Source organism: Arachis hypogaea, chromosome 20, assembly GCF_003086295.3.
Source record: "Arachis hypogaea cultivar Tifrunner chromosome 20, arahy.Tifrunner.gnm2.J5K5, whole genome shotgun sequence".
NCBI classification, from domain to species: domain Eukaryota; kingdom Viridiplantae; phylum Streptophyta; class Magnoliopsida; order Fabales; family Fabaceae; genus Arachis; species Arachis hypogaea.
Genome location: NC_092055.1, coordinates 11275571 through 11293433, shown reverse-complemented (window position 1 = coordinate 11293433; position 17863 = coordinate 11275571). Strand labels below are relative to the sequence as shown.

Below are 17863 nucleotides of genomic sequence, written 5' to 3'. Positions count from 1 at the left end.
TTATCGGGTCCTTCTAGTGTATGGTTATTGATACCAATGATAAAGAAGTATGGACAGGCAAAAATTAAAGTGAAGGAATTGGTAAAGTGATAAAGTAAGAAATTAATCACTTTTAAATTAAGATAGTGGGGTACACATTTTATAGAAATTATAAAATTAATGGTGATTAATTTTTTATTTTACCACTTTATTAACTTTCTCATTTTAGAATTTAGAGCATCCAAATTCAAAATATCATATATGCGTATAGTACGCTTATTAATAGGTTCTCACATTAACTTTCTAATGCTTTATTTTATACTTAAAATAAAAGGCGGATAGTTTAAGGAATATTGTTATTTTAAATGACACAAGTATCATAGATATTTTACAGAATAAAATTATAAACCAATAAAAAATTAACTTGGGTTAATATAGTGGTTAGTTCGCTAATCCATTTAAACAAATATCGGGAATTTAAATCTTATCTCGCGGATGCAGCAACTTAATAATCAACAATACATCTTTAAATAGAGTTTAAATGTATTGCGGTTAGTATTTAGCTAGGTTCTTTAAATATTTAGACTAGAGGTTTAAATTTTGATATATAGTCAATTTGGGGCCAAGGTTAGTACATAGGAAAGGAGCAATGACCCCTCTAAATTTATAATATTTATATATAAAGTTCTCTATTTTATAGTTAGGCTCCCCTAATTTTATTTATTTTCTCTTCTCTCAATTTATGGAATTAAACATTAAAGTAGTCTCTAAAAATGATTACGACTATTAAGATAATTTTTAAAATTTCAATTGTAATAATTACTTTATTAAAATTGACAGAAATACACTACATTACTCCCTAACAACAAGATAAAAACTATTTTAGTATAGATAGTCAATTTTAAGAACCACTTTAGAACTTAACTTTAAATTATGTCTTTCATGTTAGTCTCTTCTAAACAAAAGCTCTGGCTCCATCTCTGAGTAGTTGGTATATCAATCTTGTATGGATGACTAAGGGGTAATAACAAAAAATTGATTTATTAAAGGCATCATGAAATGCCTTCAAAGTTAGTTCAAACTAATAATGATGAATACATAAACAAGATTAATTTCGTAGTTTGAAGTGATAGAGATATATAATATATTGTATAGTTGACAAAGAAATTAATAGAAACTATATAAAGTGAGTGGGAGACAAGGACAGTCCATTTCGCATCTATCAAGCTTTTGCAGCAGCAAGTCAAAAAGCATAATAATGAAAGTATGAAACCTCATGGCCACCGGGGTCAACGGACATACAAGTAGCAGTTAAGTCATATTATTATTATTATCATCATAGTATATGAACTTCAGTTTCAATTTCATGATGCTATAATAATAATAATCCTTTTGCATAACCTTGTTTACATTGTTCCACCTAAAAAGACACCAGTCATATGTAACATCAACATATATTATTAGCAGATATTCCTTTACACCATTCACGTAAATATTTAACAATAACATAAACTTGGACAGACAAATGCAACCTTAAATTCAAAGTAGTATTAATTTCACTCTTTTTCTGAAGCAACATATGCGCCCACCATGTAAACATGTATCCCCACAAATAGTACAAGCTCCATGCACGCTAGTTTATGCACCCATCTTTCTTCAGAAAAGCTACACCCTCAAATTCAAACCAATTATAGAAAAGGAAAAAAAAAAAACACAATAAGAAAGAAAAATAAGGTATATAGTATATAGCACTTTGTTTCTTTCTGGTTTATTTTTTCATTATATTATAACTAACCTAGCTAGCTATCACTTGTTCTTCAGAGTTAGGCTAGGTTTTCTTCCATTTCCTAAGCTTTGTCTTTGCTCTTTAGGGTTTCTCAGGTGTCATGTTCCATAGACATTTTGGCATTCTGTCCACCTCCATTATTGTTAGCTGCTAACATTCTTTGTAGCATTCGGAGGTAGCCAGTATGCCAAACAGGCTCTGTGAACTTGTCTCTGAGAAGCCTCTTAGGGCTCTTTTGCTCTAAACCGCTGCCCGGGTATCTTTCTAAAGAGGTAATTTTATTCGAATCAAAAATCTATAGGTGGAAACTCAGGCACAGTTAATTTTATGTAAAGTTGATAGTTGAGAACTGTTAGATGACAATTTAGTTAAATCTGTCAAATCATTTAACGACTCTCAATTATTAACTTCACACTAAATTAACTACACCCAAATTTCTATCAAATCTATATCGTTATTATTAGCTCTCAAGAGAAAACAAGTATGTAACACTATGATGAGGGCAAATTTTGACATCATTTGTCTTCATTATTCTTTTCTTCCAACAAATTATAATGCACTCTTTTTATGGATTAGGAGTTAGTTTTTTTAGATATTTTAATCTAAGGTGTCTTAGTCTTTAACTTTTGTAGGTTCCAACTTGATTATTCTTAACAAGTAGGATTTTAGTTTGTTTAACTAAAGGATGTGGTATATATTTAGTTATCTTTGCATATTGATTTAATAATTTCTTTGCCAGTGAAGAGAGATCTGCATGCTATGGACATCAAGATTCCAAGATGTTTCATGAACTTGAAAAGTGAATATTTACATATTATTTTACATTGAGCTCCGGCAATTTAACGATTTCGATCTCTTTAATTCATTGAGGACTTGTAATTAGAAAAAGATACTTAAAAGAGTTAAGAACATATAATAGATGCATCATCTTGTGTATGTCTATTTTTTTTAATCCTATCCTGATATGTGTCTAATTAAAATCAGCTTCAAACATGAGTATAGCCGTATAGGTGATGATATTACTCTTTCTCCCTTCTTTTTTTTTTGGTATTTGTGTCCTCAACTTTTGTCTTGGCTTGTTAAATAATGGGGAAATTGCAGCTTTTGCATGTTTCAAACTTTATATATTCTTGTCCCTCATGTTGTTTTACGTCCATATGTTTTGAACCGCACGGTTCCTTGCATTAAAGCATTGATCTCTTTCTCGTAGATTAATTCATTAAACCAATAGAATAGAGATGTTATCTATATATGATCAACCTTTTTTTATTGCTTTATTTAATAAAACATAATATGTACACGTCAAAAACCAATAATTGTGTATATTTAACATGTTATTTTATATCATTTTGTATATCAACGTATATTTTATATAAATTGCTGATTTAGTAAAATTTTAATAATTAAAAAAAAGACATGAATATAAAAAATCAAATACAAAATTATGTTTAAATTAGTGACATGCATGTAAAAGAGACTGTCACAGCATGTGTTGTGAGTACAGTGCTTCTATGAAGACAGTTTCTGCTCTTAACATACACACATTTATCGGATATATAAAAGTCAAACATGCTCATCACCACAACCCACTACCAAAAGTTATTTTAAGTCAGCTCCATATATACATCCATTCGTTGTAAATTTTCCTTCCATTCTTAAACCATTGGATGTTTTTGTTGACTTTTTTGGTATACAATGCATATATCTAGATATATTGATCAAACGTTTTAAAATGTCCATATATGAAAGGGCTAGAACTTAGAAAGCTATTGCTAATTAAGGAGCTGCCCTTCTATTTATTATATTGGTTTGAATTTTTACAGAGCCAACACAAAAGAATATTGGATTAGTGTAATTGAATTTTGAAGAGTAAACAAAGGCACAAAATCCAATTATACTTCTCATAATCTTGCAAGGTTGAAACTATGGATATCATACCTTAGTCATAATATTTTTTTGGATTATATATATTTCCATTTCCAATATGATCATGATTTTACCACAACCACATTTTAGTGTGTGTAGAATTCTAAACATACAACCCCAGTTTATAGTCTTCAAAGATTCTTCATTAAACTTGCAATGTATAATAGTGTTTAAAATTTAAATGTACGGTTGCAATTAACTTAGTTTAATCAACTTTCCTACTTAGAAATTATGGGTACATCATAATTCCATTTTTCTTGAGACATCACGTTCAGGTTCAAAGTCTTTAGTAAAATAGCCTAGTCATTAGTAAGAAAAATGGTATAAGATCAACCACTTCGAGTAGTGCTAAGAGACTAGCAAGTTTTGTGATTTGTAGCCATTAATTAGCCATCATTAGTATTTTTAATGGTGTGAAATTACATCTAATAGTGTGAGATTACTCACTTTTCTTTTACTGGTTAAGTACTGACCAGATTTTAACAAAAGTTTTGTCGATTTAAATATGAATCTGTAAGTAGAATGATTAACATATGGTACAAGAATTATCTATTAAAAGAACCCCCAAATATCCAATGATAACGAGAAGAAAACATGAATGGATTCTTGGGAATATTTCAATTGTCTTGAAGATCTCAATTTATACCAAGCTCTTCTTTAAGGCACTTAACTGCTTCTGATACACCGTCCTGCAAGTGTTTAATAACATGAATACATTCAATTATTGCATATAATGAACTAATAATCTTACTGTTACAAAAGGAGACCAAGAATGCATATAGAGCAGATGAAGTAACATCATCAGCCATGAAAATTAATTAATTATGCTTTGTATTAAGAATATGAATTACCTCAAGTGATATTCTTTCAGAGATTTCTGCAGCTCTTGCTTTGACTCTTGATGATAATGCATCCTGTATTGCCTTTGATAGCACATGTGCAGCTTCCTGTACACTTGTTTCATCATTTTTATCAGGAACCAAATGGTTTCTACTGAGCGGTTCTGGCGAAACGCCGAGCCAGTGCATTCTCTCGGCCCAGTAGAACTGATCTAGCATAAAAGGGCACACTACCTACAAGTTTTGCTCAACCTAGTCAAGTACATCAAAGAGTGATACTCATTGCAAAAATGAATAGAAACCAAATGAAGTGGATTCTTCCTTGGTTGTAACAAAATATGGTAGCAAGGGTTTAATTCTAACCTGAGGCGTGCCTGCTTGTAATGCAGCAGCAGTAGTTCCACTAATTACAGGCAGAAGACAATCCATGCAAAATATACATATTAGTACACGTTCTTGTATATGTTTCACTTTAATTACAACTTTGAGGGGCTCAGAATAAAAATTGGTCCTACCTGCCTCCATGATGAATCACAGCAGCACAGTTTTTGAAGAGCCAACTATAGGGTAGTGAACTATTTGCAAAACATAAAAACATGCCATTACTTGATGCTGAAAAAAAAAAGTTGTTAAATCTTCTAAATACGGATATGGTTTCTGTTCATGACAAAATATTATGGTGTTGTTTGATGTATGTAGCCTAGCCCAAAAGAGGCTTACATAGTTGCTTTTTGGTGTTGATAAAATCTTAAGAGTGCATTAAATAACTGTAACTGTAAGTGACACTAGAGTAGCTAAAGAAAACCCACCCAAAAAAGCAAAAGAGTTGTCCATCACAAAGACGAACAAAATCTTCATTCCATTTTTTCTGGTCAGATGATTCTTCAGCAGCAAGCTTACGAACAATCAATTCTAAAGGTTCATAGCCAGCTGTAAAGAGAATAAATCTGTACCTTGTAGTGTTCAGGACAGTCTGAAGAACAGAAAGAAATGCATGGGGGTCTTTCAAAAAACCCATGCTGCAAGTGAATAAGAGAAAAATCAGGTTGAAAAGACATAAAACTACAATGACTGAAACAACTACTATATCTGACTCAAGACAATGAAGAAAAAATTGAAGCAAGGTGTACCTCCCAATGGAACTCAACCCAACAAAAACTGGATTAGTCTTTATAAAATTATGCAACTCCAAATGGCTCGGACATAAGTCATCTTTAGCATATTGGCCTCCAGATGAAAAATATACTGAAATTTCTTGGCATCTCTTACATGTAAACTGCCATTCAATAGGTGGAAACCAAAATCCACAAACCCGTACTTTCGGTGGCCAGTATGCTATCAATGAACTAACATTAGTCAAGTGTTGAAACATAAAACCTATAATAAATAAATAATTTACAAAAAAAAAAAACACACTAGAGGAACCATAAACCAATCAAGAACACAAATTTTCTCAAGAACATGTCAATAAAACAATAAGGAAACAGATTTAAGTACATTGCATTTCTCAGTAACAAAATAATGAAGAATTAATCACAATATTTTTTTCTCTTAAAAGGTCACAGATCTTCCGATTTACATAGAATTTTCTGTTCGATCTTTTTGGTATGAGAATACTTGGTTGAAACAAAATTATAAAGATACTTATTTAAACCCACCACGGGTCTTGATACATTCCTCATTTTCATTCTTCCAATCTCTCCTACCTAGTAAACTCAAAACAGAATTCAGATGCAACTATTATGAGCATTTATCGGAGATCTACTCTTCACCTCTCAGAAAGTTATGGCAGCTGTCATATGAAACCGTCTTAACGTTATGGTTTAATACAGGACATTTGCTACAAATGGATATAAAATTAAAGAAAGGGTATAGATGCAGGCAGAAGAGGACTAAAGCATGAATTAATAGGCAACATCATGAATATATATATATATATATATGCCATGTAGTGAAAGAGAAGCTTTTATCAAAGACCACAAAACATACCAGGGCATTCAACAACTTCTCTACTAAACCCATACCTGTTGAACAATGTACCTAGTCAGCACAAAGATCAGATCTAGTATTGCACAGCCGTTCAAAAGACAATTAAATGTATGTATCACACAAATATACAATTTAAAGGTGTTTTATCATCAAAGTTGTATCAAAAGTGAAGTATTCTGTATCAAAAGCTAATTGAATAGACAAACTTTGAATTGTGTCTGCGCTTACATTACTAGAGGAGATTGTGGCCTTTGATGCCAAGTCGGAATTCCTGTCACTGGATCCTGAAATCACCAAATAAATAAATAATGGAAGTTCCTGTGGAAATTTTAAATAATGAAGGGTTCCTCATACTAATCTGCAAGTTTACATGTCTAAAGCAACCTAACTCAGGTGGCACAGACATGGTTTTAACGAATGCAGTGGAAAGATAAGTATAGGAAACACTTACTGTAAAAGGACATGAACTCAGATGCAGGTTGTCATTTCTCCACAATCCCCAATTTTCTGTGAAAAGAGGCCACATCCAGTGAATAACATCCTGCCAGCAAACCTATGGGGGAAAAAGATTATTCAAAATGAAAAAAGAAAACAACAAATTAATATACAAGCTGTATTTCCCAATCGTAGACTACAGCATGCTCTCCTTAATAAAGGGAAGAACACAATTGTAAGCAGGAAAAATCAGAATCAGCTGTTAGCATCTTTCCAAACTTAAAACATTAGAATATAGAAGTTTGACGAGCAATACCTTGCCAGAAGGAGATTCAGTGAGATATCTATACAAAAGAGGAAGTTCTCGTTGGAATTGGCTTTCAAATGTTGCAGGTGCACTACACAGGATATATCAATGACCATAGTCATCAACTGGACATGACCTTCTATATTCATATATCTTGAGATAGTAATTTTTAGAGGACAAACATAGTGCATTTCTGTTTTTTCTTTTGCTGTCAGGCAGGGCCACTGGGGATGAGGGCATTAGAGGCAAGCATGTATACCAACCAAAAGCAAGGAACTTGAAAACAGGCATTGCATTACAATTTCAGGAAGTTTAACAATACACAAGAGGATGAACTTCTTTAGTACCTATATGGAACCACATAAGGTGCAGCTACAACACAACGGACACAAAAACTTTCTGCAAGGCTCCATCCTTCCTGAACCATTAGGTAAAGCTCTTCGTAACTATACACTTAACCACTTGGTTAAATTTGTTTATGTCTATATAAGCAATGGAAACTTTTAAAATAGCAGCTTCTAGATTTCAAATGGCAATCTTGACAACACTATTCAAATTTGAATACCAAAGCAAAAAAATTTATCACAATAACGTCACCATCCAAGGCAGCGCCATCTCCAAATATCCTCTCAATTAAAGAATAGCATTCTTGTCGATGATCTTGTGTAATTTTCTTTTTTTGCAAGGAAAAGGATAAATCTTCCTTCCCTAATAAAATAAGAACATGTTAGAAACTGTAGTCATCCCCTCCCTTAACCCTATATATATATAGCATTCCCCACATCATAAAGGGTTATCAAGTTGATAGTTCAAACCTTCCAAATCATTAATCTGCTCAGCAGAAAGAACCGGAGGAGATGAAACTGGGCAATATTCGACATGCTTTTCAGCCAAGTGAGAACTTAAGCTCTGTAAGAGTGATTTGTGAGTTGGGATTCGGAGGGTAAGGTAGGGAAGGGAATGGATTGAAATTTAAACCCTTCCCTTCACTCTCTTTCCAGCCAAGACCTCAACTCACAACAGTGTTAACGTTTTGTTCAAGTGTCAGATATTAACAGCATGAATATCAAATAAAATGCAAATACCAAAAATAGTGACTTGATTTGGCAATAAAATCTCTTATTAATTTTATAGATATTTTATATTTATTTATTGGAAGGACAGTTGATCAACTCGTTTCAGCTTCCAATTACGAGGAGAAAAATGACTAAGAACTCTAAACTCTAAATCTATGTATGGTATATGATAGTAACCTGTCAATAATTTACACTTTTTTTTTAACAATTAATCATTAACCAACATAAATAAATGTTACTCTGGCCTCTGTATCGTATAGACTATTTCACTAGCTGCTTACAATTCGCAATTACAGTAGTAAACAAGTGTTATGCTTATCAGTTAATAATGCAAACACCTGGTGTGCGGAATGAGTTATTAGAATGACTTCATACTGCTTCTGGTCACAAGCAAAAGCTGCAGCAATGGCCTGCAATTAACAACAGTGCAATGCAAAGTTTGAGAAACAAAACAACCGTCGAAACGGTTGAAGTAAAGTCTTAACCTTTATGTATGAAACAAAAAAGGCATAACTTTTGTATTGTTGTTCAGTTCAAGAAATTTCAAAATAGAAACAGTGACTGAGCTCATTTATTTTCTTCTTCACTTCGATTTTGGAAATGAAACAAGGAAGAAGAAAAATCACTACTCACAGAAAGAGGGTACACGTCGCCTTTGGTTCCGAAAGCCATGAACACTGCTTTCGGTTTCGTTCTCTCCATTCTCCTCCTCTGCTACAAAAGTTCTACTATTTCTGTCCGTTTTCAACTTCAATTAAAAATTGTTGTCTTTGGATATAATAATTATAGGAAGAAAATTTTTAATAATAGGAAATATGATATTTAAATTAGGATTTCACTTATATTAGAAATTAACTGAGTCTAATTTACTCTAAAAACTAGCTTAAAGTTAAAGATGTATTAGACTGTTATTTTTAAAATGTGAAACTTGTGGGATTTTATACACACTTCATTGGACAAGGACTAGAAGGGTGAAACTTGACAATGATTTAGACCTGTGTTGGTGTGAGAATAATTCAATAATAAGTTCTAACTTTGCTCTAAACTATATTAAAAATGAAGTGGGTCTAACTCATGTTACTTAATTTCTAATAAGTTGTAAAAAAAAAAGTAATAAATAAAATTATAGTTTCAATCATATATTAAGGATTTAAGATCTTGGAATAAATCTTAATTCTTAATGGATGTGGTGATTCATCTTAAACTCAATAATCAGAATTTTATAATCAGAAAATTGGGATGAAAACTCTCAATCTTGTGATACATACCAGATAACATAAACTCTACCATTTTTAAACTTTAAAAGATGATCCAAAAAATTTGTATCACTAGTTCACTACAAAATTAAATTATGCTTTCCTCAGCATGTGTTTCGCTTTCTCTTGCCAGTGTGATCCACCCGCCATTCATTTCTGAGAGTTTTCTTCTTGAGAAATGGCTGAAGCATTGTCCAAAAGTTGAGTCAGTTCATTTTCCAAATCCTTCACAAGTTCAAGCTGCTCCTCGAACTGCTTCTTCCTCAGAGCCATCATCTTCTGGTGATAAATTTTTGCAATATTAATTCTTACCTCCCCAAATTGCTTCATCCTGCTCTCTTCAACACTTAGGAAACCAATGACTTTCTCAACACTGTTGACACAGACAAATATATTTGATTTGAGAAATGGCAAAAAAGATCATACATCAAGGTATATTAAGCTGTAAAATTTTATATACAAGTTCTAAAATTTTATATATCATAGTTATTCGTTAAATATTTTCAACTCAATTTCACTTATAGCCAGACATACCCTTATATACAGAAAGAAAAAGTATAGGTAAGCAATTTTTAGTTAGTTAATATTAGTCAATTTTGTTTTTAAGATTTATAATTTAGAGGCTACAAGTAAGGGTTTATGATTTAGGGTTTATATATATATATAAACTAATTTGTAAAACATTAGCTGATGTTGGCTAAAAAAAAATTGACTACCTAGCATTACCTACAGAAAATGTGTCATCAAAGACTAAAAGAGTGATAAATTAAAACAAAGATTTTGAGAGAAGCTTAGAATAATTTATAATATAATAAGAGGAAAGCAAGATGATTACCTATGTATGTTTTCCTCTACCCCTTTTTCTAGCCTTGCTTGCTGCAAAACTTCATAGTCATCTTCTTTTGAAACTATAGCTTGCTCTATGATTTGGAGTTGCTGTTTGAAAAATATCTCTTGTGCATCCATCTAGAAAAACAATATTATACGGGGGTAGGAAAAAAAAATCAGCTCTTGAAGAAAATTTTGATTCGTCACCAAGAAAAGTGTCAATTTTTTAACATTTCCTTTGACAAACAATATCACAATCAAGCAACTCAGAGGCATTTCAAATTGGATTCCGTTGGTACCGCTGCTTCGTGAAAAGAATCAAGTTATCTTCTTAGACAAACAAATGAACACTAAGAATAATAGTAGTCCAATTTCAGTCTCATAACATGGTACCTCCTCTGTGCTCTCTTGATGATGTTCTTTAACACGCTCCCTCATAACACGGTTTTCTTCCATTGTGATGCGTAATTTTCCAGTCATTCTAGATAAAGACTCTTCAAGAACTTTTGATTTCAATTGTTCTTTAGCTATCTTATCCTTAAAATATCCAAGCAATCGACTATCATCATTTATATGCTTTATCTTGCTCTCTACTGTGCCTTGGTATGATCTCATTTCAAACTTCAATTTTGACTTTCCTGAAATAGTTATGTAGATATCCACAATAGTTAAAAGATACAAATAGCAAAACACAGAGTATGAATATAATAAATTGAGATTTCAAGTTCATCATAAATTCATTTCAGAACCTTTCTTAGGAAATGAAGTCATTCAAAAATTAAAACTTAATTATTTGATTTGAAATTAACTAACAGCATATAATTCAGTTCTTCAAGGAATTTACATTGTTTCATACAGTTCAAAAGTAAATCAACAATTAGAATTCAATTTCTTGACTTGAAATTAAATAATAGTATAAGATTCAGTTCAATTCAATTTTGTCTCATCTTAGTTATCCAAACACCCTGATAATAAGAGTTAAGATTAGAAACCGGTGAGATGAAATGAAGAATGATGTTGAGAAGAAAGTAAAAAAGACCTGCACAGTGCCAGTTGAAAATATCCATATCTTCTCTAGAAGCCAAGTAGCCATAAAGTTGGCGCTTCCCACCTGGAACAATTGGATTCTGACATCGGTTCCATGCCTCCTTGTCTCTTCCCTGCTCTTTGAAATGCTTGTGGAGGCGCACAGCTTCTAAATAACCTGCTGGTGATGCATCAAAAACCAACATACTCATCCCCCGGTGTCCTTGTGGACCATATGAGTGCCTAGCCTTTTGTGCAGCATAGTTACTGAAGCAATCAAGGAGCTCTTGATTCCCCATTCCATACCACTACAATTCAATTCACATAAGTCAAACCACAAAATAATAATTTAAATTCGACAAAGAAGGGACTAAATAACTGTTAATTTGGAGTATTCAATGCAACAATATTTTGAATCAAATACTTTAGCAGTGTGATGTAAATATAAATAACAGCAAAAGAGTAAGACTATATCCATCTCCTATTAGAAAACAAGGCAATGAAGTTATATACCTTATTGTTTTCATCTTGCTCATGTCTTGTATTCATGATGACAACCATTGGAGGCCAAACTATTTCATGATCCTTTACTTTCTTATCAAGGCCCTCCCATTTACCATAAGCTTCGTTAGCTGCCCTCAATGGAATTCTTTTCCTGTTGCACTCCTCCTCCAAAGTGTCGGCAAACACTCGGTGCAGCCTTGCCCTCCTTGATTGTATTGTCCTTGAATGAATCAGAAGGGGCTGTAGCCCTTGGTACCAATCAATAGCCCCAACACCCCCTTGGCATGCAGGGCAATGCAATGACATCTCTTGTGAATTGATTTGTTCAGTGGTCATTCTATCTAATTTGTCAAAGAATTTTCTGAACCACTTGCTTTTCTTGCACCCTTCATGGCTTATCTCGAGAGTATCTTCATCGGTGCCATCTAAAGAAAGATCATCATCACTATCAAACACAATTTCAGACTCACTTTCAACGGTTTCTTCATCACTTATTTCACAATAAACTCCATTTCCACATGCCATGTTCTTTTGGGAATTGCTCTTGTCCACCACTTTGCTGCTGTTAAAACCTGCTGATTTGTCATTACCCTGGTTCACCAATTTGTGAGGTGCATTTGGATTTCCCCATGCATTTGAACCAAAATTCTGAGGAAACCAAGGTCCTGGAGCACTTCCACCGGGTTGGTTCTGTGGCTGCCTAGAGTCAGCATTTTGTTTAGAATTGAGTTGGATATTGTTAGCTCCTTTCTTGTTCTGTCGATTAGATTTCACTCTATACACACTTCCCAACTCTGGAAAAGGATCAGCACTACCATCAGCCATGATTCAGTTTTACCTGCAATGTGATGTGATTACAATTATTTTCAAATAATAATTTGTGGGTTTGGCTAAGATAAGGTCTTGAACTTTGAAAGGAAAAATAAATATTTCAAGGTTCCAATTGCATTGAAGCTTACAAAATTATTAACATTGGAAACCATTACAATAAATGCATTGGAAATCATTGCAATAAATGCATTTGAAACTTGACATACATATAGCATTAGAGCAGTTCATAAGACGTGATTTGATTTCATACATATTGAGAGGCACGGGCTAATTCAAACGATCTTGTTCAACAATATAATTAGGTAATTTTGAAACACTTTATCTCTTCTAGTCCAACAAACAATGCAGAGAAAAAAAAACAGCAGAAAACTTAGTCACAACAACAAAACTGATTTCTTATAATCAATATAATTGAAAACAAGATCAGAGTCATCAAGACTCAATAAATCGTTTTCAGTAACACAAATACTGCACATTCAGCTGCAAGTTGATTCCAAAAATATCATTCAGTTCCATTACAGGAAGCATTCACCAATCGATTTCCTCGTTTTCCTTAATTTTGCTGGTTCTCGTGAGAGGAGAGGGGACATTGTGGTACATAACATCAAACATCTTGCATTGACACCATTTTAATTTCCGTTAGAATCGCAAGAGCGAATCATCGTTTCCAAATACAAGGAAATGACAGAGAAAGCGAAAATAGAAAGTTGAAACGCAAAACAACAGTGATGAATTAGAGTTGCTATTAATTTTGTTTTGCATTTAAGAATTATTATTATATTATCATCATCATCATCATCACATTATTATAATATGAATAAGATTGCATTGCATGGATGAATGAGAGATTGAGAGGTAAGGTAAGCAAAGCAACACCTGAAGCTGATGAGTGATGAGTGATGCTAAAAGCGTTGCGCCACTATCACTCTCAGCGTTCCAGTATTATTTGACACGCTGAAAAGGTGTAAGGGGTCTGAAATGCAGGCGCCCCTATGGACGGTGAGTTAGTCGTTTTTACTTTTTACGGAGGTCGTTGAGGGACACCGCCTCAACGGTTCAACCTGAACCAAACCATGTTATTAATAAGATAAAAATAGTAATTTTTTTACATGAATTCTACTTGGGAATCAAGAAAGGTATAATCAACAACAAGCCAATATGTATATTTAAACTATATTTTATACTAATTAATTATCACTAATTATTAATTATTTAAATTTTATTTTTAAAAATATAAAATTAATAATTATTGACCTCTTTTTATTCTAATTCATCTTTTATTATTTATTGTGCAAATTCTAATTTTTCTTTTAAAAAAACGTCAAAACTAAAAAAAAAAACACCAAAACATAAGATAATGAATCATCTAAATCCTAAGAAAAAAAAAAAAAACATACAATACATTTATTATATATATATATATATATCTAATTTTACAACTAAAATGTGTCACATGTCACTTTCTTATTACAATTGAAATCAAATTTTTCACTCCAAAATTAAAGAGTTCTATCCTTTTTCTTACTAATTTTACAACCAAAATGTGTCATATGTGACTCTCTCATTACAATTAAAATAAAATATTTTCCTCCAAAATTAAAGAGATCTTCCCTCATCTCTACTAATTTTATAACTAAAATGTGCCACATATCATTCCCTCATTACAATTGAAATCAAATCTTTTTTTCCAAAATTAAAGAGTTATCCCCTTCTCCCTCTCTCTTTATCTATCCCTCTCATTCCTTCAACCACTCTATCTCTTTTATATATCATTATTATTATCAATGAATAATTATAACTTTAACAATCAAAATGTGCAACATGACATTCTTTAATTATATTAAAATTAAAATATTAAAATTAAAATTAAAATATAGCTATATTATATATTATATTATATTATATTATATTATAAATGTGACACATGACACTCTTATTAAATTTGAGAAAAAGTATTTTCTTCTAAAATTACTAAATTTCCTTCCTAAATTCTCTCATCTACCTCTCTCTCTTTTTTCTATTTCTCTCTATCATTCTCACTCTATATATAATTTTGATATATTAATATATTATTATCTAATTTAATAACCAAATATATTACATGACATTCTCTTATTCAAATTGAGAAAAAATATTTCCTTCCAATATTAATAAACTCCCTTCTTAAATTTTCTCATCTATCTCTCTCCCTTTTTTTATTTCTATCTACTCTTCCCACTATATATATATTTTGTAATTTATATTTTATATTAGTAATTTGACAAATCAAAATATACCATCAAATATTTTTTATTATAATTAAAATAAATTTTTTCTTTCAAAATTAATAATCTTCCTCTCTCAGTCTTCATCTTTATCTTTCTCTCTCTTTTCTCTCCTTCTCTATTTTTTCTATCTTTTTGTTCTACAAAAAAATAAAATTAACAAAATAATATAATTCAAATAAAAATATTATTATTATTATATACATATTTTTTTTAGTTTTTTCTATTTAGTTTTAAATTTTTACTGTTTATCTTTCTAATCTATATTTTCATTTTTCTTCTTTCAAATATTTATTAAATTTAATTTAGAGAGAATACTAATGTTATGATTAAAAGTTAAAATCAAGATTCTATTGTTTAAAAAAATTAATTTTGAGTTAATTTTATAACTATCAATATAATTTTTTTATGCTAATATCTAATTATATTTTTATATACATAGAGAGAAAAAAATATTATTTTTAAATAACAAGCATAAAAATTAATTATTTCTATTTGTGCAATAGACTTAACACCTAATCAAAAGTATACAAGTTAAATCGTTTCAAATTTTAGATAAGGAATAAGTATAATTACCCGTGTCATACATGTGATAAGATTGAAATTATAATTTTAAATTATTTTTTAAAATTAATTTGAATTATAATCATTTGATTAATAAAAAAGTAACATGTTATGTATTTTTTTTTTTTAAATTTAGTGTTAATTGGATTAACTCTGAAATAGTTATTAATCGGTTTTAATAATCTACTTTTTTCAATAAATCAGACATATATACTGAATGTGATCATAAATAATATAGTAATAGTTAAATCCACCAATAAATATATTAGTTATTATCACACTATAAAACAAATTAAATATAAAGACTATTAGCACTTATAAATCTATAAAATCACACTGTCTTTGTTCGCGTGCAAGGGTTTACTTATCAAATAAACTTAAAATATAAACCAAAAATATTTATAAATTAGACTTAGCATCACTTGAAAGAATAATGAAAAATAATCAACTTATCTTATCAACTTACCTTATAAAATGAGAAAAAAAATAAACTTAAAAATCAGAAAAAAAAAAAGAGAAATTTTATATTAAAAAATATAAAAATAATATATTAAAAAAATAGTAATATATAAATTAAGTCATTTAAATTTCTCTAAAACTAATTTAATCAAATACCAATATTAAAAATAAATTACTTAAATAATATTTAATCTATTCTAATCCATAGACACGTATAGATTATAGTCATTCTCGTAACGATAATGAACTGAAACAACGTCGTAAGTTCGAACATTTAGAATTCGTGCAAATTCATATCATTCCTTTGTTCTTTGAAAATATTCTGTATCCTTGATAGAGTTGAATCAAAATTTCTTTTATGGAAAAAGTGTTACGGAGATGGCTTTGATGTGTTGGAGACCAAAATCTGGAAATCACTATTTATATTTGAGTGTCACACCCATTAAACCCGAAAGACCAAATAAAAATAAAATAGTATCTCTAATTTTATTCTCATTTAATTCTAAATCAAAAGTAATAATGACTTATTTAATTCAGCATTTATGATAATAAATGAAAGGACCATTATATAAGTCATTTAATGTAAAATAGCTTATTTTACGATTATAATTAATATATGTATTGCCCATAAATAGATTAGAAAATAATAATTTCGTAACAAAATAATCATTCAATTTGAATTACAATTAATTGATTGATAGAAATTATAATAAAATGTATGATATTTAAAAAATTAACCAAATCAATTAGTTGATATAATTAATTTATTATAATAAAATAAATTTAATAAGTTAAAAAAAATAAATCGAAAAATACCATCAGAAACATGTTACGACAGTTTTATCATTAAGTGCAGAAATTTAATTTTTACATAATAGAATAGATATTTACAGATTATTATATTAAACACGGACTAAAAAAATACACTAAACAAAATAAAAGCATCAATGGTAAAATATAACCTAAAAAATCACTTAAATTCAAAAAGAACCTGTGATGAATTATAATAAATCTATATATGAGAAGTAAAAGTAAAATAAACAATTAAAAATAAAGTAAAAAGAGCAATTAAAAAAATAAAAAAAGATAGAAAAGATAATGTGTAGAGTAGATAAAAAATGTATTGCAATAGAAGATTAATATAATTAATTAATACAAAGGATGAAAGAGAAAAATCAAAATACGATCTTATTAAAAAAATTTCAAAAAAATTATTTTAAAAAAGAACCTATTATTCAACTTTTATAAAAATATTACAAAAAATTTAAATTATCTTTAAATAAAATAATAATACCCTTAAGAATTATTAATCAAAATAAATAAAAAAATTTAATATAAAACATCATAGAAAAATATTAGCAAAATTAAGATAAAAAATTATAAATATTTTACCTGAAATACAAAATAGAGAGGAAGAAAAGGGATATATAAAATAATAAGATAATAATTTGAATTAATTGAGTTCATTTATTTCATTGCTTTATATATTATTTATTAAATAATTTAATATTTATCTCGATCATATTAAATAATAAATTAGTTATAATTAATTTGGTTTAATAATCAAACAAAATTTAAAATAATTTGATATTTACTCTAATTAAATTAAATATTTGAAGTTATGATTAATGTAATTTAATGAATTAAATAAAATATTAAATGATAAAATATTTATCCTAATCAAATAAAATTACATAATTGATTAGTTATAATTAATACAATTGAATGAATCAAACACATTAAATTGAAAAATATTTAGTTAATTTGTGTTTTAAGGACATGTTTTAAAAATAT

General features: G+C 29.8%; 2 protein-coding genes across 6 annotated transcripts; both read right to left on the bottom strand.

Annotated features, from left to right (window-relative positions):
• Positions 1-4055: 4055 nt before the first annotated feature.
• Positions 4056-9348, bottom strand: LOC112784572 (sterol 3-beta-glucosyltransferase UGT80A2). 5 transcript variants are annotated; one of them, XM_025827833.3, is made up of 16 exons: positions 8971-9346; positions 8676-8747; positions 8077-8170; positions 7827-7969; positions 7609-7679; positions 7271-7352; positions 6971-7072; positions 6748-6803; positions 6520-6554; positions 5661-5865; positions 5484-5549; positions 5340-5398; positions 5046-5142; positions 4894-4933; positions 4543-4764; positions 4056-4380 (listed from the first exon to the last, which is right to left on the bottom strand). In XM_025827833.3, the coding sequence occupies exons 1-16, from the start codon at positions 9037-9039 to the stop codon at positions 4327-4329; spliced, it is 1467 nt and encodes a 488-aa protein (XP_025683618.1). In that variant the 5' UTR covers positions 9040-9346; the 3' UTR covers positions 4056-4326. The 5 variants fall into 5 exon arrangements, 4 of the variants coding, with proteins under 4 accessions (XP_025683618.1, XP_025683619.1, XP_025683616.1 ...); XR_011878782.1 differs by having other exon boundaries at positions 4543-4782; positions 5046-5105; positions 5340-5549; positions 8971-9348; XM_025827834.3 differs by lacking the exon at positions 5340-5398 and having other exon boundaries at positions 5046-5105; positions 8971-9337.
• A 188-nt stretch (positions 9349-9536) lies between these two features.
• LOC112785423 (protein SUPPRESSOR OF GENE SILENCING 3-like) lies at positions 9537-13796 on the bottom strand. Its single transcript, XM_029296569.2, has 6 exons — positions 13659-13796; positions 11961-12789; positions 11461-11755; positions 10815-11059; positions 10429-10559; positions 9537-9966 (listed from the first exon to the last, which is right to left on the bottom strand). Exons 2-6 carry the CDS (start codon positions 12774-12776, stop codon positions 9744-9746), a joined length of 1710 nt encoding a protein of 569 aa, XP_029152402.2. The 5' UTR covers positions 12777-12789; positions 13659-13796; the 3' UTR covers positions 9537-9743.
• Between the last annotated feature and the right edge of the window lie 4067 nt (positions 13797-17863).

Coding starts and splice junctions, on each gene's coding strand:
- LOC112785423 (XM_029296569.2), bottom strand. CDS start 12,776: ATGGCTGATGGTAGTGCTGATCCTTTTCCAGAGTTGGGAAGTGTGTAT. Junction 11,756..11,960: donor AGCAAGATGAAAACAATAAG/GTATATAACTTC, acceptor ATTGAATTGTAG/TGGTATGGAATGGGGAATCA. Junction 10,560..10,814: donor ATCAAGAGAGCACAGAGGAG/GTACCATGTTAT, acceptor TTGTTTTTCTAG/ATGGATGCACAAGAGATATT.
- LOC112784572 (XM_025827831.3), bottom strand. CDS start 9,039: ATGGAGAGAACGAAACCGAAAGCAGTGTTCATGGCTTTCGGAACCAAA. Junction 7,353..7,608: donor CCTTATGTGGTTCCATATAG/GTACTAAAGAAG, acceptor TATCCTGTGTAG/TGCACCTGCAACATTTGAAA. Junction 5,106..5,339: donor CAACTCTTTTGCTTTTTTGG/GTGGGTTTTCTT, acceptor TTTTGCAAATAG/TTCACTACCCTATAGTTGGC.